Source organism: Chiloscyllium punctatum, chromosome 12 (genome assembly GCF_047496795.1).
Source record: "Chiloscyllium punctatum isolate Juve2018m chromosome 12, sChiPun1.3, whole genome shotgun sequence".
In the NCBI taxonomy this organism is placed as follows: Eukaryota; Metazoa; Chordata; class Chondrichthyes; order Orectolobiformes; family Hemiscylliidae; genus Chiloscyllium; species Chiloscyllium punctatum.
The window spans coordinates 74,096,985-74,124,048 of NC_092750.1; the positions used below are offsets into that span (position 1 = coordinate 74,096,985).

Here is a 27,064-nt window from a genome sequence, read left to right on the forward strand (position 1 = left end):
ACACCGTCTACCAGCTTTGTCCTTGAAGATTTGACCAACTTGCCCATACTTTTGCTGCTGAGCCACTTCATGGGCATTCGAGCTCCCACAGTACATTTTGCTACCTCCACATAAGGGTGGGTTACCTGGTAATTAACGAGTGTCTTCTTTAACTTGATACCATGATACTTTGTGGGATCTGGGATGCTGAGGTGTTGTCTGGGGTGTAGTATATTAGGTGTAACTCACTGGACATGACTATACCAGGCTGTTGCTTTATTCGTCTGAAACAGCCGTCCTTATTTTAGCATATAAAGAACGATTTTGAAACATGGACTTTACATCTGAATTACTGGTAAAAACAATGACTGCAGATACTGGAAACCAGATTCTGGATTAGAGTGGTGCTGGAAAAGCACAGCAGTTCAGGCAGCATCCAAGGAGCAGGAAAATCGATGTTTCGGGCAAAAGCCCTTCATCAGGAATACAGGCAGAATGCCTGAAGGGTGGAGAGATAAGTGAGAGGAGGGTGGGGGTGAGGAGAAAGTAACAGAGTACAATAGGTGAGTGGGGGAGGGGATGAAGGTGATAGGTCAGGGAGGAGGGTGGGGGTAGGTAGCAAAGAGTACAATGGGTGAATGGGGGTGGGGATGAAGGTGAGAGCTCAGAGAGGAGGGTGGAGTGGATCAGTGGAAGGGAAGATAGGCAGGTAGGACAGGTCATGGGGACAGTGCTGAGCTGGAAGTTTTAGAACTAGGGTGAGGTGGGGGAAGGGGAAATGAGGAAACTGTTGAAGTCCACATTGATGTCCTGGGGTTGAAGTGTTCCGAGGCGGAAGATGAGGCGTTCTTCCTCCAGGCATCGGGTGGTGAGGGAGTGGCGGTGAAGGAGGTCCAGGACCTCTGTGTCCTCGGCAGAGTGGGAGGGGGAGTTGAAATGTTGGGGTGTAGTTGATTGGTGCGGGTGTCCCAGAGATGTTCCCTAAAGCGCTCTGCTAGGAGGCGCCCAGTCTCCCCAATGTAGAGGAGACCACATCGGGAGCAACGGATACAATAAATTATATTGGTGGATGTGCAAGTAAAACTTTGATGGATGTGGAAGGCTGTATTCCTGATGAAGGGCTTTTGCCCGAAATGTCGATTTTCCTGCTCCTTGGCTGCTGTCTGAACTGCTGTGCTTTTCCAGCACCACTCTAATTCAGAATCTCCCCCCTCCCCTTCTCCCCATCTCCCTCCTTGCCTCACCACCCCCCTTCCTCTCCCCCCTCCCTCTCCTTTCACACCATCCCCTTCCCCTCTCCCTTCTTCCCTCTCCCTTCTCTTCTGTTCCCTCTCCCCTTCTCCCCTCTCCTCTCCCCAGCTCCATTCTCCCCTCTTCCCTTCCTTCCTCTCTCCCTCCTCTCGACCGCCTCCTCTCCCTCTCTACCCCCTCCCTTTCCTCTCTCCTCCTCTCCCTTTTCCCTCTTCCCTTTCCTCCCCCTCCTCCTTCTCCTAATTAAACTCTTCTCCTAAACGCTTCATAAAGCCAATAGCAATGTATTAGTTAATTTAATCTTCATTGTGGGGAGCATGACTGACACTTCCAGAAACAATAGTTCAGGGCAGATTCGATGAGAGAATCACATATTTGCAGGAGGAGGCCATTTGGCCCATCATGTCAGAGACGGCTCTCTGAGTGACAATATCTCTTAGTGACAATATCTCTTAGTGCCATTCCACTATCTTCTCCTGCAAACTGTGAGGAATACAGTGTCGAATTTCTCAAAGACAGGTTGGGGGAATGGCCAAACACAACAGCAGATGAGATTGAATGCCGAGAAATCGTACATGATTCATTTCAATGGGATCAATACCGAGAGATAATCGAAACTAAAGGGTGTGGTCAGAAAGATGGGCGCAGGAGCAGAGGAATGAGCGGAATGGGCACAACTCAGTCAATGGGACAGTACAGGTTCAGAGGGCGGTTAATACAACATGCGGCAGCTAGGGAGAAAGGGGACAAGAGTAAGGTGGTTCTGTTAAAAATATATTCATCACCAGAGGATTGTGTCTGGATCCCACACATTATCAATAATGTGAAGGCAACACAGAGAGAGAGAGAGAGAGAGAGTGCAAAACAGGGTGCAGTGTCTGGGATATACTGTCTGAGAGTGTGGGGGAGGCAGGTTCACCCGAGGGGTTAGGGTCTGGAATGTACTGTCTGAGAGTGTGGGGGGGAGGCAGGTTCACTTGAGTGGCTCGTATCTGGAACATACTGTCTGAGTGTGTGGAGGAGACAGGTACACTCGAGAGGTTAGGGTCTGGAATAGAACATAGAACATAGAAACAGAACATAGAAGAATACAGCGCAGTACAGGCCCTTTGGCCCTCGATGTTGTGCCGATCCAAGCCCACCTAACCTACACTAGCCCACTATCCTCCATATGCCTATCCAATGCCTGTTTAAATGCCCATAAAGAGGGAGAGTCCACCACTGCTACTGGCAGGGCATTCCATGAACTCACGACTCGCTGAGTAAAGAATCTATCCCTAACATCTGTCCTATACCTACCACCCCTTAATTTAAAGCTATGCCCCCTCGTAATAGCTGCCTCCATACGTGGAAAAAGGTTCTCATGGTCAACCCTATCTAAACCCCTATTTATCCTGTACACCTCTATCAAGTCACCCCTAAACCTTCTTTTCTCCAATGAAAACAGCCCCAAGTGCCTCAGCCTTTCCTCATAGGATCTTCCTACCATACCAGGCAACATCCTGGTAAACTTCCTCTGCACCCGTTCCAGTGCCTCCACATCCTTCCTATAGTATGGTGACCAAAACTGCACACAATACTCCAGATGTGGCCTCACCAGAGTCTTATACAACTGCAACATGACCTCAGGACTCGGAACTCAATTCCTCTACCAATAAAAGCCAGTACGCCATATGCCTTCTTCACAGCACTATTTACCTGGGTGGCAACTTTCAGAGATCTGTGTACATGGACACCAAGATCCCTCTGCTCATCCACACTACCAAGTATCTGACCATTAGCCCAGTACCCCATCTTTTTGTTACTCATACCAAAGTGAATCACCTCACATTACCTACATTGAACTCCATTTGCCACCTTTCTGCCCAGCTCTGCAGCTTATCTATATCCCGCTGTAACCTGACACATCCTTCCTCACTGTCAACAACTCCACCGACTTTCGTATCATCCGCAAACTTGCTCACCTAACCTTCTAGCCCCTCCTCCAGGTCATTTATAAAAATGACAAACACCAATGGTCCCAAAACAGATCCTTGTGGAACACCGCTAGTAACTGCACTCCAAGATGAACCTTTACCATCAACTACTATCCTCTGTCTTCTTCCGGCCAGCCAATTCCTAATCCAAACCTCCAACTCACCCTCAATGCCATACCTCCGTATTTTTTGCAGTAGCCTACCATGGGGAACCTTATCAAATGCCTTACTAAAATCCATATACACCACATCTACCGCTTTACCCTCGTCCACCTCCTTAGTCACCTTCTCAAAGAATTCAATAAGGTTTGTGAGGCACGACCTGCCCTTCACAAAACCATGCTGACTATCCTTGATCACATTATTCCTATCCAGATGTTCATAAATCCTATCCCTTACAATTCTCTCTAAGACTTTGCCCACAACAGAAGTGAGACTCACCGGCCTATAGTTACGAGGGTTATCCCTACTCCCCTACTTGAACAAGGGAACCACATTTGCTATCCTCCAGTCTTCTGGCACTATTCCTGTAGACAACGAGGACATAAAAATCAAGGCCAATGTCTCTGCAATCTCCTTCCTTGCTTCCCAGAGAATCCTAGGATAAATGCCATCAGGCCCAGGGGACTTATCTATTTTTACCCTTTCCAGAATTTCCAACAGCTCTTCCCTACGTACCTCAAAGCCATCCATTCTAATTAATTGTGACTCAGTATTCACATCGGCAACAACGTCCTGTTCCTGAGTGAATACTGATGAAAAGTATTCATTCAGTGTCTCCCCAATCTCTTCAGCCTCCACACGCAGCTTCCCACTACTATCCTTGACTGGACCTATTCCTACCCTAGTCATTCTTTTATTCCTAACATACCTATAGAAAGCCTTTGGGTTTTCCCTAATCCTACCAACTAAGGACGTTTCGTGTCCCCTCCTTGCTGCTCTTAGCTCTCTCTTCAGATCCTTCCTGGCTACCTTATAACTCTCAATCGCCCCAATTGAACCTTCACGCCTCATCTTTACATAGGCCGCCCTCTTCCCTTTCACAAGGGATTCCAATTCTTTATTAAACCACGGCTCCCTCACACGACCCTTTACTCCCTGCCTGACTGGTACATACTTATCAAGGACACCCAATAGTTGCTCCTTGAACAATCTCCACATATCAATTGTGCCCTTCCCTTGAAGCCTACTTTTCCAAGCCACGCATCCTAAGTCATGCCTCACCGCATCATAATTTCCCTGCCCCCAGCTATAACTGTTGCCCTGCAGTGCACACTTATCCCTCTCCATCACTAGAGTAAAAGTCACCGAATTGTGGTTACTGTCCCCAAAGTGCTCACCTACCTCCAATTCTAACATCTGGCCTGGTTCGTTACCCAGAACCAAATCCAGTATGGCCTCACCTCTTGTTGGCCTGTCTACATATTGTGTCAGGAAACCCTCCTGCACACATTGGACAAACACCAACCCATCTAACGAACTCGAGCTATAGCTTTCCCAGTCAATATCTGGGAAGTTAAAATCCCCCATAACAACCACCCTATTACTTTCACTCTTCTCCTGAATCATCCTTGCAATACTTTCCTCAACGTCTCTCGGACTATTAGGAGGCCTGTAGAAAACTCCTAACAGGGTGACCTCACCTTTCCTATTCCTAACCTCAGCCCAAACTACCTCAGATGGCAAGTCTTCCTCCATCACCTTTTCCACCGCTGTAATACTAACTTTAACAAGCAATGCCACACCTCCCCCTCTTTTACCCCCACCTGTGACCCTACTAAGACATTTAAACCCTGGAACCTGCAACAGCCATTCCTGTCCCTGTTCTACCCATGTCTCTGTAATAGCCACAACATCGAAATCCCAGGTACCAACCCACGCTGCAAGTTCACCTACCTTATTTTGTATACTTCTTGCATTGAAGTATACACACTTCAAGCCACTTTCCTGTTTACAGGCACCCTCCTTTGAGATTGATGCCATATTCCTAACCTCCCTGCACCCTAAAGCTACAGTCTAGGTTCCCATGCCCCTGCAGAGTTAGTTTAAACCCCCCCCCCTCCAAGAGCACTAGCAAACCTCCCCCCAAGGATACTGGTGCCCCTCAGGTTCAGGTGTAGACCATCCTGTTTATAGAGGTCCCACCTTCCCCAGAAAGAATCCCAGTTTTCCAGATACCGGAATCCCTCCCTCCTGCACCATCCCTGTAGCCACGCACTTAACTGTTCTCTCTCCCTATTCCTCGACTCTCTATCATGTGGTACGGGTAACAAACCAGAGACAACAACTCTGTTCGTTCTAACTCTGAGCTTCCAGAATGTACTGTCTGAGAGTGTGGGGGGTGGGTAGGTTCACCCAAGGGGTTAGGGTCTGGAATGTACTGTCTGAGAGTGTCGGGGAGGCAGGTTCACTTGAGACTTTCAAGTGGAAATTGGAGAATCATCTGAATAGGAATAATTCTGCAGGGTGATGGGGAACAGGTGGGGACTGGGATAAGGTAAACTGCTCCTGCAGAGGGATGGTATTGAGAATGAAGTGCTGATTGGTGTCCTACTGAGAGGTAAAAGATGACACTGAATACCACGTATCATGTCCTATCGTATTCCTGTTACTACTCGATATCCTGTCAGCTGCACTGTGCTCACTGACCAACTGATATCAGGGTCTCACTGATAAAGATAACATGACCAAGGGGCTGGGGGATGGAGTACTGAGATAACACCAAACACCAGGCCTCTTTCTAACCACACTGTTGAAGTTAGAAGTTACCCACCATTCCCCTCTCTGCCGCTCTACGAAGCGGAAATACATTTAGAAGTTTACCTTCAGCAACTGACTGTTGACCAGGGAGACTGAAATGTCCAGTGTTCCTCCTGTTGGCACAGGGTCAATGTATGTTGGTATGACCTGTGGGCACTGGCTGGAGTTCTGTAATGGAGAGGGGGGCACTGGTTAAATTGTGTACATCAGTATACTTCATCAAGAGTCAGTTCCCAGCTTCAGATTGTTACAAAATCACCTCAACCTGGTTGATGGAGGGGTGGGGTTCCTGATCACGGTCCAGTAATCTCTGGATTAGAGAGAGGGGGGAAATCAGCCAGGGCTCCTGCTCCTGATGACTCTCCAGTGATCCCTGGATCAGACAGACAGAAAGGGGAAATCAGCTAGGATTCCTGCCCGTGATGACTCGCTGGTGATCTCTGGATTAGTGGGATAGACAGAGAGAGAGAGAGAGAGAGAGAGAGAGGAGGGGAGATCAGCTATGGTTCCTGTTCCTGATGACTGTCCAGTGATCCCTGGATTAGAGAGAGAGAGAGAGAGATGAACAGCCAGCCAGAGAGTGAGACAGAGAGAGAGGGTAGAGTAGAGAGTGGAGGGTGGTGGTTGGTTGGGGGGGGGGGGGGGGGGGGTGGGGGGGGGAGGTGAGAGGTGGAAAGGTGTGGAAATCAGCCAGGCTTCCTGTTCCTAACCACTGTCCAAGAAATCACTGGATTAGAGAGAGAGAGAGAGAGAGGGGAAATCAGCCAGGGTTCCAGCTCCTAATCACGGACCACAGCTCGGCACAGTGCAGCCAGTAACTCCCACACAGTCACACATCTGGAATAACACAACCTGAAGCTTGTACCCCTCTCCGAAACCCAGGCACCCAGCATTTCCCCAGTTGAGACTCCTGTATCCTATGCAGTTCAGAGACAATCCCATATCAGTCTTCAGGAGCGAGTTGATTGTTTATGCAGGTCATGGTGAAAGCTGTATGGAGGGACAAATATCAGTGAATTAACCCTGTCCTGGCCTTACCTCAGGCAATGCATCTAGTGACAGCCCATGACAGTGCGCTCTGTCTGACACACATCGGTGCTCAGTCACACACCAGGAACAGGCCCATTTAGTCTGAAGACAACTTCTGCACCTGGAATAGAAACAGTCGCTGGGTCAGACTGAGAGCTCATCTGTGCAGCAAACAAGAAGAACCAACCCCTGGGACTGCAACCCCACACCATCTGCCACCCCTCACCCTCAGTCTAACTGCCTCTGTACTGACTTCCCGCAGAGATTCAAATTGCCGACCCCTCCAGCACAACTACTACCTTCCTGCATCAGGTCCCCCATCCTCTGAAAAGAGATATTGCCACTGGAATCGTCCAGTACATATACCCACAAACACAGCCCATTAATACACACACAAATACAGTCCGATAACACTGACCGATAGTCTCCCAGAAACACCATCCAATACAGTCGCCCAAAGGCCTCGTCCGATACAATCACAGAGAGAGAGAGAGATAGAGAGGGGATGGAGATGGGAATGGAGACTGGGGAATGGGAATGGGGAATAAGGAATGGGAGGGGGAAGGGGACAGGGAATCAGGGCAGAGCAATAGGGATGGGGAATGGGAATGGGGAATGGGAATGGGGAATGGGAGGGGGAAGGGGAGGGGGAAGGGGAGGGGGAAATGGGGACAGGGCAATAGGGATGGGGAATGGGGAGGGGGGAATGGGGAGGGGGAATGGGGAGGGGGAATGGGGAGGGGGAATGGGGAGGGGGAATGGGGAGGGGGAGTGGGAAAAGGGGATGAGGAATGGGGAGGGTGAAGGTGTAGGAGGACTGGAGATGGGGAACAGGGAGGGGGGAGTGTGAACAGGGAATTGTTAATGAAGAATGTGGAATGGGGGCATGGAATGAGGATTAAGAATGGGACAGGGAATGGGGATGGGGAATGGGACGGGGATTGGGAATGGAGAAGGGAGTGATGTGGAATGGAAAATAGCAGTGGGAGAGGGACAGGGAGCAGGTCATCAGCACAGACAAGAGAACTCCCAACATTGCCTCATGTATCCCAACATCCCCCCCACCCCCACCTACTGAAAGACAGAGCCCCATTGAAAATCCGTGGGTAACAAGTGTAACAAGCGGAAATTCCCAGTCATTTACAATTGTATGGAGAACTCCAGCCCCTTCCCCCAGCAGTGGGCAGTGTCTATATAAAGTTGGTATTGAATACAACCCACTCTCTGCCACTCAAAATACTGTCCATTTTTTAAAAACCTGAATATTTACCAGATGAAACTCAATCGAGGTGCAGGAATTTTCATTTTAACCGTATCGTTCAGTCTGGAACAGTACACAATGTCCCAGTGAACCAAACACTTCTGCAGAATATGGTACAATTAGTCTTGATATTTTAAAAATTGCTCAGGAGTTCTGTGGTTTACAGATTCATTTTTATCTGATTAAATATCCCTTTTGTAACCTAAATATCCCTGTTAAAGGCCAATAATCAGTTGTGACTGCGGTTGTCACAATCTGAGAGTTTCAATCCCCTCTCTGAAGAGCTGTATTTCCCAACAGTACAGCGTGAACTTTAACTTGCTTGTTAATAATTTGCAGGCATGTTTCAAACTCGCACTTTAAAAACAAATTGGGACTTGACTTTGGAACAAAAATGACTTGGTTATCATTTTAGGCGTCACTTGATGATGTTCATATGTCTCAGGCAGCTCTATAATCTCCCTCCCACCCCCCACCACTGTCCCAGGAGAACGGACACCATTTGCCAGTGGTTTTCCTCAGAGCCAGCAGTGTCCTGATGATGCACTGTGAACTAGCTGCAAATTATGAGCTGTCTGTACAGATGCCGAACAACAGACAGCTGTGGGGTTACTCCAGGTCATGATGCGAAAGTGGAGGGACTGTACAATCTGATATAAAGAATGGACTGAGCTGTACTCTCAGGCTCCACATCCTCAATGTTACCACACAGATTTCGCAACACGTTATCTGATTCACACTGCACTGACTCAGTCTCCCTTCCCAGCAACAACTCTAATCCAAGACTCCCCATCTCAGTCTCCAATTCTTGTCTCCAATCTCTATCCCAATCTCCAATCCCAGTCTCCAATCCTAATCCCAGACTCCATTCCCAATCTCCAATCCCAGGCTTCATCTCCAATCTCAGTCTCCAAACCTAGGCCTCAAATCCCAGTCTCCATCCCAATATTTAATCCCAGTCTCAATAGACAATAGGTGCAGGAGTAGGCCATTCTGCCCTTCGAACCTGCACCACCATTCAATATGATCATGGCTGATCATCCTTAATCAGTATCCTGTTCCTGCCTTATCTCCATAGCCCTTGATTCCACAATCCTTAACAGCTCTATCCAACTCTTTCTTAAATGAATCCAGAGACTGGGCCTCCACTGCCTTCTGGGGCAGAGCATTCCACACAACCACCACTCTCTGGGTGAAGAAGTTTCTCCTCATCTCTGCCCTAAATGGTCTACCCCGTATTTTTAAACTGTAACCTAAACTGTGAGAGTCTCCAATCCCTAATCCAGTTTCCATCCCAATCGCCAATCCCATTTTCAACCTCAGTCTCCAATCCCAATCTCCAATCCCAGTCACCAATCAATTCCAGTCTCCAAACCAATACCAATCTCAGTCTCTCAACTCAGCCTCCAATCCCAATCCCCGCCATCATCCCAATGTCCAATCCTGGTTGCCAAACCCAGTCGCCAATCTCCAATCCCAATCTCCAATTCCAAAACAAAATATCCAATCTCCATCCCAATCTCCTATTTCAGTTCCGAATCCCAATCCTGGTCTCCATCCTAATCTCCAGCCCAATCTCTGATCCTAATCCAAGCTTCCAATCTCTGTCTCCAATCCCAGTCCCAGTTTCCATTGCCATTGCAGCTCCAGTCTCTTTAATCTCCATTAATCTCCATCCCATCTCTAAATTATGTGATCCGTGATCTGCCGGTTCTATAACGGGAGATTCCTCTGTCTCTGGGCTGTGGTGACAGGATCAGTGACAGGTGATAAGTGACAGTGACTTACGCTGTTTTGGGGTAAACCTGCCCCGTTTTCTCACAATTGTAGATGGTTAAATTTCCCCACATGATCGCTCGATTGAACACCTCAATTGCAACCGTCAACAGAGCATGATCTGAATATGAGATAACTGCTGTTAGTCAGGACTTTGTGATGTACATAGTAAATATAGCAGCAAATGTTAACCATGTTTCTGTAATCTCAATATTACACAAACAAACAGGACTCTCTATGGACTGTAAAACACATTTCTTGCCTGTGATGTCCTTTTAGAATGCGGGCTTATATTGAAAAATGGTTTCCTGTTTATGTCATCATAAGGCGCCAAGGAATGCCATGTGACCTGAGTTTGCCATGATGGTGGACAGCTAAGAAGGAAAAGGCAATTAGAAAGCTCACTGTAGTGCAGTTGGGTCAGCAACTGTTGGCTGGTGGCCATTTCAGAACAAACTTGAGAATTTGATGGAACACGCAAGGTTGTCTCTAAATGGAACAGTGACTGATTGGCCAGCCTTTGACCAGATCCCTTGGGCCAGATGCAGCTCTCTGAGAAAACTGCAGAGGTGGTGTTACTGGGTGTGTATTCAACTGGAAAGAGCTGAGAGAGAGCGCTAATAACAGAGACAGTGAGGAATTATGGATTGAAGGAGACCGATTGCTATTGTTCTAACATTTCCAGAGTATTTAAAGAGAATTAGCCAGAGTTAGCCAGTGCCCAGTAAACCAAAGTCTGTGAACTAGCCAGTGCTGAGTGAAATGAAACCTATAAATTAGCCAGTGTGCAGTGAACTGAACCCTGTGAATTAAACAGTGCCCAATGAACTGAACTCTGTGGATAAACCAGTGCTTGGAAAGCTAAGCCAGCTGAGCAGAGTGAAGATAAGGGGGAGGAGGAGGAATGGTGGGTGCAGAGCTCTCAGGAGTGGGGAAAGCTGTAGGGAAATTCAAGGGGAGCAGCATGACTCTTTCAGTAATCTGTGCCAACACAGCACAGGAGGAAGGGCAGGGAGCTCCTGGCACATTCTGACGGAACAGGGCACGAAAGAGAAACAACATGGGTGGCAGGTCACAGCGTCGATGTAAATCTCTTCAGCCTCGCATTAAGCTGCAGGTACATGTTTCAAAGAGTCTTCCCCACACTTGTATGGTCTGCGTCTGGGCGATGGTACATTTCCACACTAGCTCTCTGCTCACCGCCCTGTAACACAAGGGGTGTTTCATTCCTCTCTCTCTCTCTCTTTCTCACTAGCCCACAAGATTCCGTACCTTTGTCCACCAAGAACATGGAGTATTTATCCTTCTTCAGGAAAGGACAGTGAACTAACTGGGATTGGCTGGAGTTATTTTCATAGACTGTGACTGGGGTCTTCTCCTCATCCCCATAAACACAATAGACGTCTCTGCCAATCAGCTGGGGCACATTCCCATGGATGGTGATTCCGATGTTCTGGTGGGGTTAAAGCAATAGCCTAGTTAGCAATGCTACAACAACAACAACCTGTCTTCATACAGCACCTTGTGAATAGAACCACCAAATGGTTTGCATGACGACCAAACTGATTTTCACACTTAGTCGCGTTAAGGGGAATAATTAACCCGTATAGGGTCTGTTTTTTTAACCACAAAGCTGATAGTTTCACCCACACCAGACCATGCACACTGGCTTCCTCATCCAGACTGGAATCACTGTTTAATTTCCAGTTCATCCAGTTGCTCTGGCGAGAGGAGAACTCATTTGTTTGGAACAGTATTCCAGGATTCGGGATTACAGCATCAGCGACATAACCGCCAAGGACCGTCTTCACTATCAGTCAGGATTATTACTGACTGTATTCACCATCGGTCAGGATTATTACTCAGCTCGTTCACTACTGGTTGGGATGGTTAATGTGTGTGTTCACTATCAGTCAGGGTGGTTAATGTGTGTTCACTATCGGTTGGGATGGTTAATGTGTGTTCACTATCAGTCAGGGTGGTTAATGTGTGTTCACAATCGGTTGGGATGGTTAATGTGTGTGTTCACTACTGGTCAGGATGGTTAATGTGTGTTCACTATCAATCGGGATGGTTAATGTGTGTGTTCACTACTGGTCGGGATGGTTAATGTGTGTTCACTATCGGTCAGGATGGTTAATGTGTGTTCACTACTGGTCGGGATGGTTAATGTGTATTCACTCTCGGTCAGGATGGTTAATGTGTGTGTTCACTATCGGTTGGGATGCATCAATTAGGCGATAAGGAGGACATGTGACAAAGGCTGTACATTAATTGTGGGTGACTTTAGTCTTTGTGTAGATTGTCAGGGAAAGCCAGGAGGAAGAATTCATAGAGAATATTCAGGAGAATATGAGACCAGGCTGTTTTGGATCTGGTGATGTGTAATGAGGCAGGTTTAATAAATGATGACAGAGTAAATGATCCCCTTGGAAACAGTGATCATAACTGGAATTTAACATTCAGTGAAGAGGGAGGAACTTGGTTTGGCAGCACCATTGAAAAACCTAAGTAAGGGTAATCACAAGGAATGAGAGCGCAGCCCTCTGTTTAGCAGAAAAGACAGGTGAGGAACAGTGACATATATTGAAGAAAATAGTTCATGACCTCACGGCAAAGATATATTCCACTGAGGAAGAGGGATTCTGGGAAAGAAATAAGCCAACCCTGGTTAACAAGGGAGGTTAAGGATAGTATCAAATTGAAAAAATTTGGCAAAGACGAATGATAAGCCAGAGGACTGGGCAAGTTATAAAAACCAACAAAAGTCAACCAGAAAAACAATGAGAGCTAATAAACTTTGAGGGCAGACTTGCAAAAGTCTGAAGACAGACAGCAAAAGATTATTAAAACATATATAAAAAAGGAGAGAGATGAGCCAAAACTAACATAGGGCCCTTAGAGAATGAGGCTGAGGATATATTAATGGCAAACCAGGAAATGACTAAGGAGTTGAATAAATACTTTAGTATCAACCTTCACTATTAGCATTCCAAAACTCAAAGGACAAAAGGAGGAACAGAAATAAATACACTATCACTGGGGAATAAGTGCTGGGGAACTAACGGGGCTAAAGACAGAAATGCCCCCAGACTTGATGGGATGTATGCTAGGATATGAAAGGAAGTCACTACAAAGATGGTCGATGAACTGGTAGTAATCATCCAGAGTTCCTTTAGATTGTGTAAAAATCCTAAAGTATTGGATAAGTGCCAATGTGATATCTTTATTTAAAATGGAAAAGAGACAGTACAAACAGGTAACTATAGGCCAGTTAGCCTAAAGGGTGTTATTAGGAAAATGTTTTAGTCTGTTATAAAGGATGCAGCAACAGACCATTTTGAACTATTTAATCTAACCAAGCGGAATCAGCATGGTTTCGTGAAAGGAAAATCATGTCTGACAAGTTTACTGTGCTGATCAACGATAAGGCTACAATTATTTACAATACATATTCATGACTTGGGTGCAGAAAGTGAATGTGCTGTTGCCAAATTTGCAGATGACTCAAAGGTAGGTGACAGGGCAACTGTGAAGATGGCACACAGAGTCTGCAGAAGGCTAGAGACAGATTAAGCGAGTGGGCTAAAATGTGGCAGATGGAGTACAAGGTGGGAAAATTTGAAGTTATACACTCTGGCAGGAACTGAGAGGCTGAATATTATTTAAATAGAGAATCATAGAATCCCTACAGTGTGGAAACAGCCCTTCGGCCCAACAAGTCCACACCAGATGAACCCACCCAGACCTATTCCCCTACATTTACCCTGACTAATGCACCTAACCTACACATCCCTGAAAACTATTTAGCATGGCCAATTCACCTGACATGCACATCTTTGGACTGTGGGAGGAAACCAGAGCGCCCGGAGGAAACTCAATAGAAATGGGGGGAATGTGTAAAATCCACACAAACAGTTGCCCGAGGCTAGAATTGAACCTGGGTCCCTGATGCTGTGAGGCAGCAGTGCTAACCACTATGCACCGTGCCACTCAGAAAGAGTGCAAAAGCTATAGAACAGAGTCCTCATCCATGAATCACAAGACACTAGCATCCCAAGTTCAGTGGGTAATAGGGAATGTTAATCGATGGTGCTGTTTGTTTCGCGGAGTATGGAAAGTTATGAAAAGTAGGGAGGTTTTGCTAAAACAACACAAGGCATTTGTCAGATCTCTGCTGGAATACTATGAATAGCTTTGGACCAATTATCCAAGGAAAGATATACCAGTATGAGAGGCAGTCTGGAAGAAGATTCCCTGGGTATGAAGGGACAGTCTTACGAGGAGAGATCGAGTAGATTCGGTCTACACTCATTGGAATTTAAAACAATAAGAACCTAATTGAAGCATATCAGATTGATTGGGAACTTGATAGGGTAGATGTGGAGAGGTTGTTCATCTGTTGTGGGAGAGTTTAGGAACAGGGGTCACAATCTCAGAGTAAGGGGTCACCCATTGAAGATAGAGATGAGGAGGAATTTCTTCTCTCAGTGAGTGTTGGAGATGTGGAATTCTTCACCACAGACCGCTGGCTGTCGAGGCGGTGTTGTTAAAGGCCGAGACAGATAGATGTTTTATTAGAAAGAGAACCAAGAGTTATGGGAAACAGGCAGGAAAGTGGAGTTGAGGATTATCAGGTCAGCCATGACCTCACTGAATGGTGGAGCACACACAGTGTACTGAACGGCCTATTTCTACTCCTATGGCTTATGGTCATATACCTCACCGTGTTCTCAACTGGTCAGGACTATTACTGAACATATTTAGCTTTGGTCCGAAATACGAGAGGTCCTGGCCTTTTGATTTGACCTCAAATTGAGCCGGTGAAATTGCAAACAGTGAAGCTATAGCTGCAGCCATTGGAGAAGCTGCTAGACATATACCTGCTGGGCCACACTGGCTGCATCGATTTCCGATGGGACGATACTCATGCTGGGGCACAACAGAACACCAGAGCTCAGGCTGGTCCAGAACAACGGCTCGCTGGAATTCACACAGTCCTGCTGCAGGGAACACCTGCCAGAGAGATCAAGGTCACTGCTGGAGCAGCATGCACGACGAGTAATCCAACATTGTCTAACTCACACAAAGCAGCCTCACCCATGGATGTTTGCTGCTGTGACAAGGTTTTGTGTTATATATGTAGCGTGCCAAACAAGCCAGTTTAGATGAGATTACTTACAGTGTGGAAACAGGCCCTTCGGCCCAACAAGTCCACACCAACCCGCCGAAGTGCAACCCACCCAGACCCATTCCCCTACACCTAACACGACGGGCAATTTCGATGCCAACTCACCTGACCTGCACATCTTTGGATTGTGGGAGGAAACCGGAGCACCCGGAGGAAACCCACGCAGACACGGGGAGAATGTGAAAACTCCACACAGACGGGTATTGAACCCGGGTCTCTGCGCTGTGAGGCAGCAGTGCTAACCACTGTGCCACCGTGCCACCCTATTGACATTTTACTGTCATGCTGTCCAAAGCTGTGTTGGATGTTAGTGAGCCCATTGGATTCACAACATATTCCGAGCCGCCGCTGAGTTATCTCGAGGACCAGTATTCTTTCAGTCAGATATTTCTTTCCTCATGGTTCCTCACTGTTCCTCATTCCTCCCCACTGCTCCACACTCCTCCTCCCTGCACCTCACTCCTCCTCACTCTCCACACTCCTCCTCACTCTCCACACTCCTCCTCACTCTCCACACTCCTCCTCCCTGCTCCTCACTCCTCCTCACTGCTCCACACTCCTCCTCCCAGCTCCTCACTCCTCCTCACTCTCCACACTCCTCCTCACTCTCCACACTCCTCCTCACTCTCCACACTCCTCCTCACTCTCCACACTCCACCTCACTCTCCACACTCCTCCTCCCTGCTCCTCACTCCTCCTCACTGCTCCACACTCCTCCTCCCTGCTCCTCACTCCTCCTCACTCTCCACACTCCTCCTCACTCTCCACACTCCTCCTCACTCTCCACACTCCTCCTCACTGCTCCACACTCCTCCTCACTCTCCACACTCCTCCTCACTGCTCCACACTCCTCCTCACTGCTCCACACTCCTCCTCACTGCTCCACACTCCTCCTCACTCTCCACACTCCTCCTCACTGCTCCACACTCCTCCACACTCCTCCTCCCTGCTCCACACTCCTCCTCACTCTCCACACTCCTCCTCACTCTCCACACTCCTCCTCACTGCTCCACACTCCTCCTCACTCTCCACACTCCTCCTCACTGCTCCACACTCCTCCTCACTCTCCACACTCCTCCTCACTCTCCACACTCCTCCTCACTCTCCACACTCCTCCTCACTCTCCACAATCCTCCTCACTGCTCCACACTCCTCCTCACTCTCCACACTCCTCCTCACTGCTCCACACTCCTCCTCACTCTCCACACTCCTCCTCACTCTCCACACTCCTCCTCACTCTCCACACTCCTCCTCCCTGCTCCACACTCCTCCTCCCTGCTCCACACTCCTCCTCACTCTCCACACTCCTCCTCACTGCTCCACACTCCTCCTCACTCTCCACACTCCTCCTCACTCTCCACACTCCTCCTCACTCTCCACACTCTTCCTCACTCTCCACACTCCTCCTCACTGCTCCTCACTGCTCCACACTCCTCCTCACTCTCCACACTCCTCCTCACTCTCCACACTCCTCCTCACTCTCCACACTCCTCCTCACTCTCCACACTCCTCCTCACTGCTCCACACTCCTCCACACTCCTCCTCACTCTCCTCACTCCTCCACACTCCTCCTCACTGCTCCACACTCCTCCTCACTCTCCACACTCCTCCTCACTCTCCACACTCCTCCTCACTCTCCACACTCCTCCTCACTGCTCCTCACTCTCCACACTCCTCCACACTCTCCACACTCCTCCACACTCTCCACACTCCTCCTCACTCTCCACACTCCTCCTCACTCTCCACACTCCTCCACCCTCCTCCACCCTCCTCCTCACTCTCCACACTCCTCCTCACTCTCCACACTCCTCCTCACTGCTCCACACTCCTCCTCACTGCTCCACACTCCTCCTCACTGCTCCACACTCCTCCTCACTCTCCACACTCCTCCACACTCTCCACACTCCTCCTCACTCTCCTCACTCCTCCTCACTCTCCACACTCCTCCTCACTCTCCACACTCCTCCACACTCTCCACACTCCTCCTCACTCTCCTCACTCCTCCTCACTCTCCACACTCCTCCTCACTCTCCACACTCCTCCTCACTCCTCCTCACTCTCCACACTCCTCCTCACTGCTCCACACTCCTCCTCACTCTCCACACTCCTCCTCACTCTCCACACTCCTCCACACTGCTCCACACTGCTCCACACTCCTCCTCACTCTCCACACTCCTCCTCACTCTCCACACTCCTCCTCACTCTCCACACTCCTCCTCACTGCTCCACACTCTCCACACTCCTCCACACTCCTCCTCACTCTCCTCACTCCTCCACACTCCTCCTCACTCTCCACACTCCTCCTCACTCTCCACACTCCTCCTCACTCTCCACACTCCTCCTCACTGCTCCTCACTCTCCACACTCTCCACACTCCTCCTCACTCTCCACACTCCTCCTCACTCTCCACACTCCTCCACCCTCCTCCACCCTCCTCCTCACTCTCCACACTCCTCCACACTCTCCACACTCCTCCTCACTGCTCCACACTCCTCCTCACTGCTCCACACTCCTCCTCACTCTCCACACTCCTCCACACTCTCCACACTCCTCCACACTCTCCTCACTCCTCCTCACTCTCCACACTCCTCCTCACTCTCCACACTCCTCCTCACTCTCCACACTCCTCCTCACTCCTCCTCACTCTCCACACTCCTCCTCACTGCTCCACACTCCTCCTCACTCTCCACACTCCTCCTCACTCTCCACACTCCTCCACACTGCTCCACACTCCTCCTCACTCTCCACACTCCTCCTCACTCTCCACACTCCTCCTCACTCTCCACACTCCTCCTCACTGCTCCACACTCCTCCTCACTCTCCACACTCCTCCTCACTCTCCACACTCCTCCTCACTGCTCCTCACTCTCCACACTCCTCCACACTCTCCACACTCCTCCACACTCTCCACACTCCTCCTCACTCTCCTCACTCCTCCACACTCTCCTCACTCCTCCTCACTGCTCCACACTCCTCCTCCCTGCTCCTCACTCCTCCTCACTGCTCCTCACTCTCCACACTCCTCCTCACTGCTCCTCACTCTCCTCACTCTCCACACTCCTCCTCACTGCTCCACACTCCTCCTCACTCTCCACACTCCTCCTCACTCTCCACACTCCTCCTCACTGCTCCTCACTCTCCTCACTCCTCCACACTCCTCCTCACTGCTCCACACTCCTCCTCACTCTCCACACTCCTCCTCACTCTCCACACTCCTCCTCACTCTCCACACTCCTCCTCACTCTCCTCACTCCTCCACACTCCTCCCTCACTGCTCCACACTCCTCCTCCCTGCTCCTCACTCCTCCTCACTGCTCCTCACTCTCCTCACTCCTCACACTCCTCTCACTGCTCCACACTCCTCCTCACTGCTCCACACTCCTCCTCACTCTCCACACTCCTCCACACTCGCCTCACTGCTCCACACTCCTCCTCACTGCTCCTCACTCTCCTCACTCTCACACTCCTCCTCACTGCTCCACACTCCTCCTCACTCGCTCCACACTCCTCCTCACTGCTCCTCACTCTCCACACTCCTCTCTCACTCCTCCACACTCTCCACACTCCTCCACACTCCTCTCACTCTCCTCCTCACTCTCCACACTCCTCCTCACTGCTCCACACTCCTCCTCACTGCTCCACACTCCTCCTCACCTCCTCACTCTCCACACTCCCACCTCCTCCTCACTGCTCCTCACTCCTCCTCACTCTCCACACTCCTCCTCACTCTCCACACTCCTCCTCACTGCTCCACACTCCTCCTCACTCTCCACACTCCTCCTCACTGCTCCACACTCCTCCTCACTGCTCCACACTCCTCCTCACTGCTCCACACTCCTCCTCTCACTCTCCACACTCCTCCTCACTCTCCACACTCCTCCTCACTCCTCCTCTCTCCACACTCCTCCTCACTGCTCCACACTCCTCCTCACTGCTCCACACTCCTCCTCACTCTCCACACTCCTCCTCACTCTCCACACTCCTCCTCACTCTCCACACTCCTCCTCCTCACTGCTCCACACTCCTCTCACTCTCCACACTCCTCCTCACTCTCCACACTCCTCCTCACTCTCCACACTCCTCCACACTCCTCCTCAACTCCTCCTCACTCTCCACACTCCTCCTCACTCTCCACACTCCTCTCACTCCACTCTCTCTCCTCACTGCTCCACACTCCTCCACACTCCTCACTCACTCCTCCTCACTCTCCACACTCCTCCTCACTCTCCACACTCCTCCTCACTGCTCCACACTCCTCCTCACTGCTCCACACTCCTCCTCACTCCTCCACACTCCTCCTCACTCTCCCACACTCCTCCTCACTGCTCCACACTCCTCCTCACTCTCACACTCCTCCTCACTCTCCACACTCCTCCTCACTCTCCACACTCCTCCTCACTGCTCCACACTCCTCCTCACTCTCCACACTCCTCCTCACTCTCCTCACTCCTCCTCACTGCTCCACACTCCTCCTCACTGCTCTCCACACTCCTCCTCACTGCTCCACACTCCTCCTCACTCCTCCTCACTCTCCACCTCCTCCTCACTGCTCCACACTCCTCCTCACTCCTCCTCACTCTCCTCACTCCTCCTCACTCCTCCTCACTCTCCACACTCCTCCTCACTCCTCCTCACTCTCCACACTCCTCCTCACTGCTCCACACTCCCTCCCTCACTGCCTCCTCACTCACCTCACTCCTCCACACTCCTCCTCACTCTCCACACTCCTCCTCACTGCTCCACACTCCTCCACACTCCTCCACACTCCTCCTCACTGCTCCACACTCCTCCTCACTCTCCACACTCTCCTCACTGCTCCACACTCCTCCACACTCCTCCTCACTCTCACACTCTCTCACTCCACACTCCTCCTCACTCTCCACACTCCTCCTCACTCTCCACACTCCCCACACTCCTCCTCACTCTCCACTCCCTCCTCACTCTCCACACTCCTCCACACTCTCCACTCCCTCACTCTCCACACTCCTCCTCACTGCTCCACACTCCTCCTCACTCTCCACACTCCTCCACACTCCTCCTCACTCTCCACACTCCTCCTCACTCTCCACACTCCTCCTCACTGCTCCACACTCCTCCTCACTCTCCACACTCCTCACTCTCCACACTCCTCCTCACTGCTCACACTCCTCCTCACTCTCCACACTCCTCCTCACTGCTCCACACTCCTCCTCACTCTCCACACTCCTCCTCACTGCTCCACACTCCTCCTCACTGCTCCACACTCCTCTCTGCACCACACTCCTCTCACTCTCCTCACTCTCCACACCCTCCTCACTGCTCCACACTCCTCCTCACTCTCCACACTCCTCCTCACTGCTCCACACTCCTCCTCACTCCTCCTCACTCCTCCTCACTCCTCCTCACTCTCCACCTCCTCCTCACTCTCCACACTCCTCCTCACTGCTCCACACTCCTCCTCACTCTCCACACTCCTCCTCACTGCTCCACACTCCTCCTCACTCTCCACACTCCTCCTCACTGCTCCACACTCCCTCCTCACTTCTCCACACTCCTCCTCACTGCTCCACACTCCTCCTCACTCCTCCACACTCCTCCTCACTGCTCCACAGCTCCGCCTCACTCTCCACACTCCTCCTCACTGCTCCACACTCCTCCTCACTCTCCACACTCCTCTCACTGCCTCCACACTCCTCCTCACTCTCCACACTCCTCCACACTCCTCCTCACTGCTCCACACTCCTCCTCACTCTCCACACTCCTCCTCACTCCTCCACACTCTCCTCACACTCCTCACTCTCCACACTCTCCACACTCCTCCTCACTGCTCCTCCTCACCTCCTCTCTCACTCTCCTCACGTCCACACTCCTCCACACTCCTCCTCACTCTCCACACTCCTCCACACTCCTCCTCACTCTCCACACTCCTCCTCACTGCTCCACACTCCTCCTCACTCCTCCACACTCCTCCTCACTCGCTCCACACTCCTCCTCACTCTCCACACTCCTCCTCACTCCTCCCACTCTCCACACTCTCCTCTCACTGCTCCACACTCCTCCACACTTCCTCCACACTCCTCCTCACACTCCTCCACACTCCTCTCAGCCTCCACACTCCTCCTCACTGCTCCACACTCCTCCTCACTCCTCCTCACTCTCTCACTGCTCCACTCACCTTCCTCCACACTCCTCCTCACTCTCCACACTCCTCCTCACTCTCCACACTCCTCCTCACTCTCCACACTCCTCCTCACTCTCCACACTCCTCCTCACTGCTCCACACTCCTCCTCACTCTCCACACTCCTCCTCACTGCTCCACACTCCTCCTCACTCTCCACACTCTCCTCACTCCTCCTCACTGCTCCAACACTCCTCCTCACTGCTCCACACTCCTCCTCACTCCTCCACTCTCCACACTCCTCCTCACTGCTCCACACTCCTCCTCACTCCTCCTCACTCTCCAACTCCCCTCACTGCTCCACACTCCTCATCACTGCTCCACATCCTCTCCACACTCCTCCACACTCCTCCTCACTGCTCCACACTCCTCCCTCACTCTCTCCCACACTCCTCCTCACTCCTCCACTCTCCACACTCCTCCTCACTGCTCCACACTCCTCCTCACTCCTCAACTCTCCACACTCCTCCTCACTGCTCCACACTCCTCCTCACTCTCCACACTCCTCCTCACTGCTCCACACTCCTCCTCACTCCTCCTCACTCTCCACACTCCTCCTCACTCCTCCTCACTGCTCCACACTCCTCCTCACTGCCTCCACACTCCTCCTCACTCTCCACACTCCTCCTCACTCTCCACACTCCTCCTCACTGCTCCACACTCCTCCTCACTCTCCACACTCCTCCTCACTCTCCACACTCCTCCTCACTCTCCACACTCCTCCTCACTGCTCCACATCCTCCTCACTCCTCCACACTCCTCCTCACTCTCCACACTCCTCCTCACTCTCCACACTCCTCCTCACTGCTCCACACTCCTCCTCACTCTCCACACTCCTCCTCACTCTCCACACTCCTCCTCACTCTCCACACTCCTCCTCACTCCTCCACACTCCTCCTCACTCTCCACACTCCTCCTCACTCTCCACACTCCTCCTCACTCCTCCACACTCCTCCTCACACTCTCACACTCCTCCTCACTGCTCCACACTCCTCCTCACTGCTCCTCACTCTCCACACTCCTCCTCACTCTCCACACTCCTCCTCACTCTCCACACTCCTCCACACTCCTCCACACTCCTCCTCACTCTCCACACTCCTCCTCACTCTCCACACTCCTCCACACTCCTCCACACTCTCACACTCCTCCACACTCGCCACACTCCTCCTCACTCCTCCACACTCCTCCTCACTCCTCCACACTCCTCCTCACTCCTCCACACTCTCCTCACTGCTCCACACTCCTCCTCACTCTCCACACTCCTCCTCACTGCTCCACACTCCTCCTCACTCCTCCTCACTCTCCACACTCCTCCTCACTGCTCCACACTCCTCCTCACTCTCCACACTCCTCCTCACTCTCTCACACTCCTCCTCACTGCTCCACACTCCTCCTCACTCCTCCACACTCCTCCTCACTGCTCCACACTCCTCCTCACTCCTCCACACTCCCCACACTCCCTCCTCACTCTCCACACTCCTCCTCACTGCTCCACACTCCTCCTCACTCTCCACACTCCTCCACACTCCTCCTCACTCTCCACACTCCTCCTCACTCTCCACACTCCTCCTCACTGCTCCCACACTCCTCCTCACTGCTCCACACTCCTCCTCACTGCTCCACACTCCTCCTCACTCTCCACACTCCTCCTCACTGCTCCACACTCCTCCACACTCCTCCTCACTCTCCACACTCCTCCTCACTCTCCACTCTCCTCCTCACTGCTTCCACACTCCTCCTCACTGCTCCACAGCTCACCTCACACTCCTCCTCACGCTCCACACTCCCCTCACTGCTCCTCACTCCTCCACACTCCTCCTCACTCTCCACACTCCTCCTCACTCTCCACACTCTCCTCGACTCCTCCTCACTCTCCACACTCCTCCTCACTCCTCACACTCCTCCTCACTCTCCACACTCCTCCTCCTCACTCTCCACACTCCTCCTCACTGCTCCACACTCCTCCTCACTGCTCCACACTCCTCCTCACTCTCCACACTCCTCCTCACTCTCCACACTCCTCCTCACTGCTCCTCACTCCTCCTCACTCCTCCTCACTCCACCTCACTCTCCACACTCCTCCTCACTCTCCACACTCCTCCTCACTCTCCACACTCCTCCTCACTCTCCACACTCCTCCTCACTCTCCTCACTCCTCCTCACTCCTCCACACTCCTCCACACTCCTCCACACTCCTCCTCACTCTCCACACTCCTCCTCACTGCTCCACACTCCTCCTCACTGCTCCTCACTCCCACACTCCTCCTCACTCTCCACACTCCTCCTCACTGCTCCACACTCCTCCTCACTGCTCCACACTCCTCCTCACTGCTCCACACTCCTCCTCACTCTCCACACTCCTCCACACTCTCCACACTCCTCCTCACTCTCCTCACTCCTCCTCACTCTCCACACTCCTCCTCACTCTCCACACTCCTCCACACTCTCCACACTCCTCCTCACTCTCCTCATCTCCTCACACTCCTCACTCTCCACACTCCTCCTCACTCTCCACACTCCTCCTCACTCCTCCTCACTCTCCACACTCCTCCTCACTGCTCCACACTCCTCCTCACTCTCCACACTCCTCCTCACTCTCCACACTCCTCCACACTGCTCCACACTGCTCCACACTCCTCCTCACTCCTCCACACTCTCTCCTCCACACTCCTCCTCACTCTCCACACTCCTCCCTCACTGCTCCACACTCTCCTCCGCTCACTCTCCATCACTCCTCCACACTCCTCCTCACTCTCCTCACTCCTCCACACTCCTCCTCACTCTCCACACTCCTCCTCACTCTCCACACTCCTCCTCACTCTCCACACTCCTCCTCACCTCCTCACTCTCCACACTCCTCACCTCCTCCTCACTCTCCACACTCCTCCTCACTCTCCACACTCTCCTCACTCCTCCACTGCCTCCCACCCTCCTCCTCACTCTCCACACTCCTCCTCACTGCTCCACACTCCTCCTCACTGCTCCTCACTCCTCCTCACTGCTCCACACTCCTCCTCACTCTCACACACTCCTCCACACTCTCCACACTCCTCCACACTCTCCTCACTCACTCTCACTCTCCACACTCCTCCTCACTGCTCCACACTCCTCCTCACTGCTCCACACACTCCTCCTCACTGCCTCCTCACCTCTCCACACTCCTCCTCACTGCTCCACACTCCTCCTCACTCTCCACACTCCTCCTCACTCTCCACACTCCTCCTCACTGCTCCACACTCCTCCTCACTCTCCACACTCCTCCTCACTCTCCACACTCCTCCTCACTCCTCCACACTCCTCCTCACTCCTCCACACTCCTCCTCACTCTCCACACTCCTCCTCACTCCTCCACACTCCTCCTCACTGCTCCTCACTCTCCACACTTTCCTCCACACTCCTCCTCTCTCCACACTCCTCCTCACTCTCTCACACTCCTCCTCACTCTCCTCACCCTCCTCCACACTCCTCCTCACACTCCTCCTCACTGCTCCACACTCCTCCTCCCTCTCCTCACTCTCCACCTCACTCGCTCCTCACTCTCCACACTCCTCCTCACTGCTCCACACTCCTCCTCACTCTCCACACTCCTCCTCACTCTAGCTCCACACTCCTCCTCACTCTCCACACTCCTCCTCACTCCTCCACACTCCTCCTCACTGCTCCTCACTCTCCTCACTCCTCACACTCCTCCTCACTCTCCACACTCCTCCTCACTGCTCCACACTCCTCCTCACTCTCCACACTCCTCCTCACTGCTCCACACTCCTCCTCACTCTCCACTCCTCCCACTCTCTCCTCCTCACTCTCCACACTCCTCCACACCTCCTCCTCACTGCTCCACACTCCTCCTCACCTGCTCCTCACACTCCTCCTCACTCTCCTCACTCTCCTCACTCACCTCCACACTCCTCCTCACTGCTCCACACTCCTCCTCACTCTCCACACTCCTCCTCACACTCTCCTCACTCCTCCACACTCCTCCTCACTGCTCCACACTCCTCCTCACCTCCCACTCTCCTCACTCCTCCACACTCCTCCTCACTGCTCCACATTCCTCCTCACTCTCCACACTCCTCCTCACTGCTCCTCACTCTCCACACTCCCCTCCCTCACTCCTCCACACTCCTCCTCACTGCCTCCACACTCCTCCTCACTCTCCACACTCCTCCTCACTCTCCACACTCCTCCTCACTGCTCCACACTCCTCCTCACTGCTCCACACTCCTCCTCACTCTCCACACTCCTCCTCACTGCTCCACACTCCTCCTCACTCTCCACCACTCCTCCTCACTCTCCTCACTCCTCCTCACTCTCCACACTCCTCCTCACTCTCCACACTCCTCTCCTCACTGCTCCACACTCCTCCTCACTCTCCACACTCCTCCTCACTGGCTCCACACTCCTCCTCACTGCTCCACACTCCTCCTCACTCTCCACTACTCCTCTCACTCTCCACACTCCTCCTCACTCTCCACACTCCTCCTCACTCCTCCTCACTCTCCACACTCCTCCTCACTGCTCCACACTCCTCCTCACTGCTCCACACTCCTCCTCACTCTCCACACTCCTCCTCACTCCTCCACACTCCTCCTCACTCTCCACACTCCCTCCTCACTGCTCCACACTCCAGCCTCACTCTCCACACTCCTCCTCACTCTCCACACTCCTCCTCACTGTTCCACACTCCTCCACACTCCTCCTCACTCCTCCTCACTCTCCACACTCCTCCTCACTCTCCACACTCCTCCTCACTGCTCCACACTCCTCCACACTCTCCACACTCCTCCTCACTCTCCACACTCCTCCTCACTCTCCACACTCCTCCTCACTGCTCCACACTCCTCCTCACTGCTCCACACTCCTCCTCACTGCCTCCACACTCCTCCTCACTGCTCCACACTCCTCCTCACTGCTCCACACTCCTCCTCACTGCTCCTCACTCTCCTCACTCTCCACACTCCTCCTCACTCTCCACACTCCTCCTCACTGCTCCACTCTCCTCCTCACTGCTCCACACTCCTCCTCACTGCTCCTCACTCCTCCTCACTGCTCCACACTCCTCCTCACTGCTCCCACACTCCTCCTCACTGCTCCACACTCCTCCTCACCTCCTCTCCTCCTCACTCTCCACACTCCTCCTCACTGCTCCTCACACCTCCTCACTCCTCCTCACTCGCCCACTCCTCCTCACTCCTCCTCACTCTCCACACTCCTCCTCACTCCTCCTCACTCTCACACTCCTCACTGCTCCACATCCTCCTCACTCTCCACTCCTCCACTCTCCTCACTTCCCTCCACACTCCTCCTCACTCTCCACACTCCTCCTCACTGCTCCACACTCCTCCACACTCCTCCACACTCCTCCTCACTGCTCCACACTCCTCCTCACTCTCCACACTCCTCCTCACTGCTCCACACTCCTCCACACTCCTCCTCACTCTCGACACTCCTCCTCACTGCTCCACACTCCTCCTCACTCTCCACACTCCTCCTCACTCTCCACACTCCTCCACACTCTCCTCACTGCTCCACACTCCTCCTCACTCTCCACACTCCTCTCACACTCCTCCTCACTCTCCACACTCCTCCTCACTCTCCACACTCCTCCTCACTGCTCCACACTCCTCCTCACTCTCCACACTCCTCTCAGCTCACTCCTCCTCACTGCTCCACACTCCTCCTC

General features: G+C 52.1%; 1 protein-coding gene across 3 annotated transcripts in view; it reads right to left on the reverse strand.

Moving 5' to 3' along the window:
- Positions 1-27,064, reverse strand: part of plxnd1 (plexin D1) — a 190,021-nt gene that overhangs the window by 70,154 nt on the left and 92,803 nt on the right. The window contains exons 5-10 of one of the 3 annotated variants that reach the window (XM_072582787.1): positions 14,916-15,048; positions 11,305-11,485; positions 10,045-10,153; positions 7,005-7,116; positions 6,232-6,339; positions 6,030-6,134 (exon numbers count right to left, since the gene is read on the reverse strand). In XM_072582787.1, the coding sequence (XP_072438888.1) occupies positions 6,030-6,134; positions 6,232-6,339; positions 7,005-7,116; positions 10,045-10,153; positions 11,305-11,485; positions 14,916-15,048 (748 nt within the window). Of the gene's footprint in view, positions 1-6,029; positions 6,135-6,225; positions 6,340-7,004; positions 7,117-10,044; positions 10,154-11,304; positions 11,486-14,915; positions 15,049-27,064 lie in introns of all 3 variants that reach the window. The other 2 variants (XM_072582786.1, XM_072582788.1) reach the window with 2 other exon arrangements.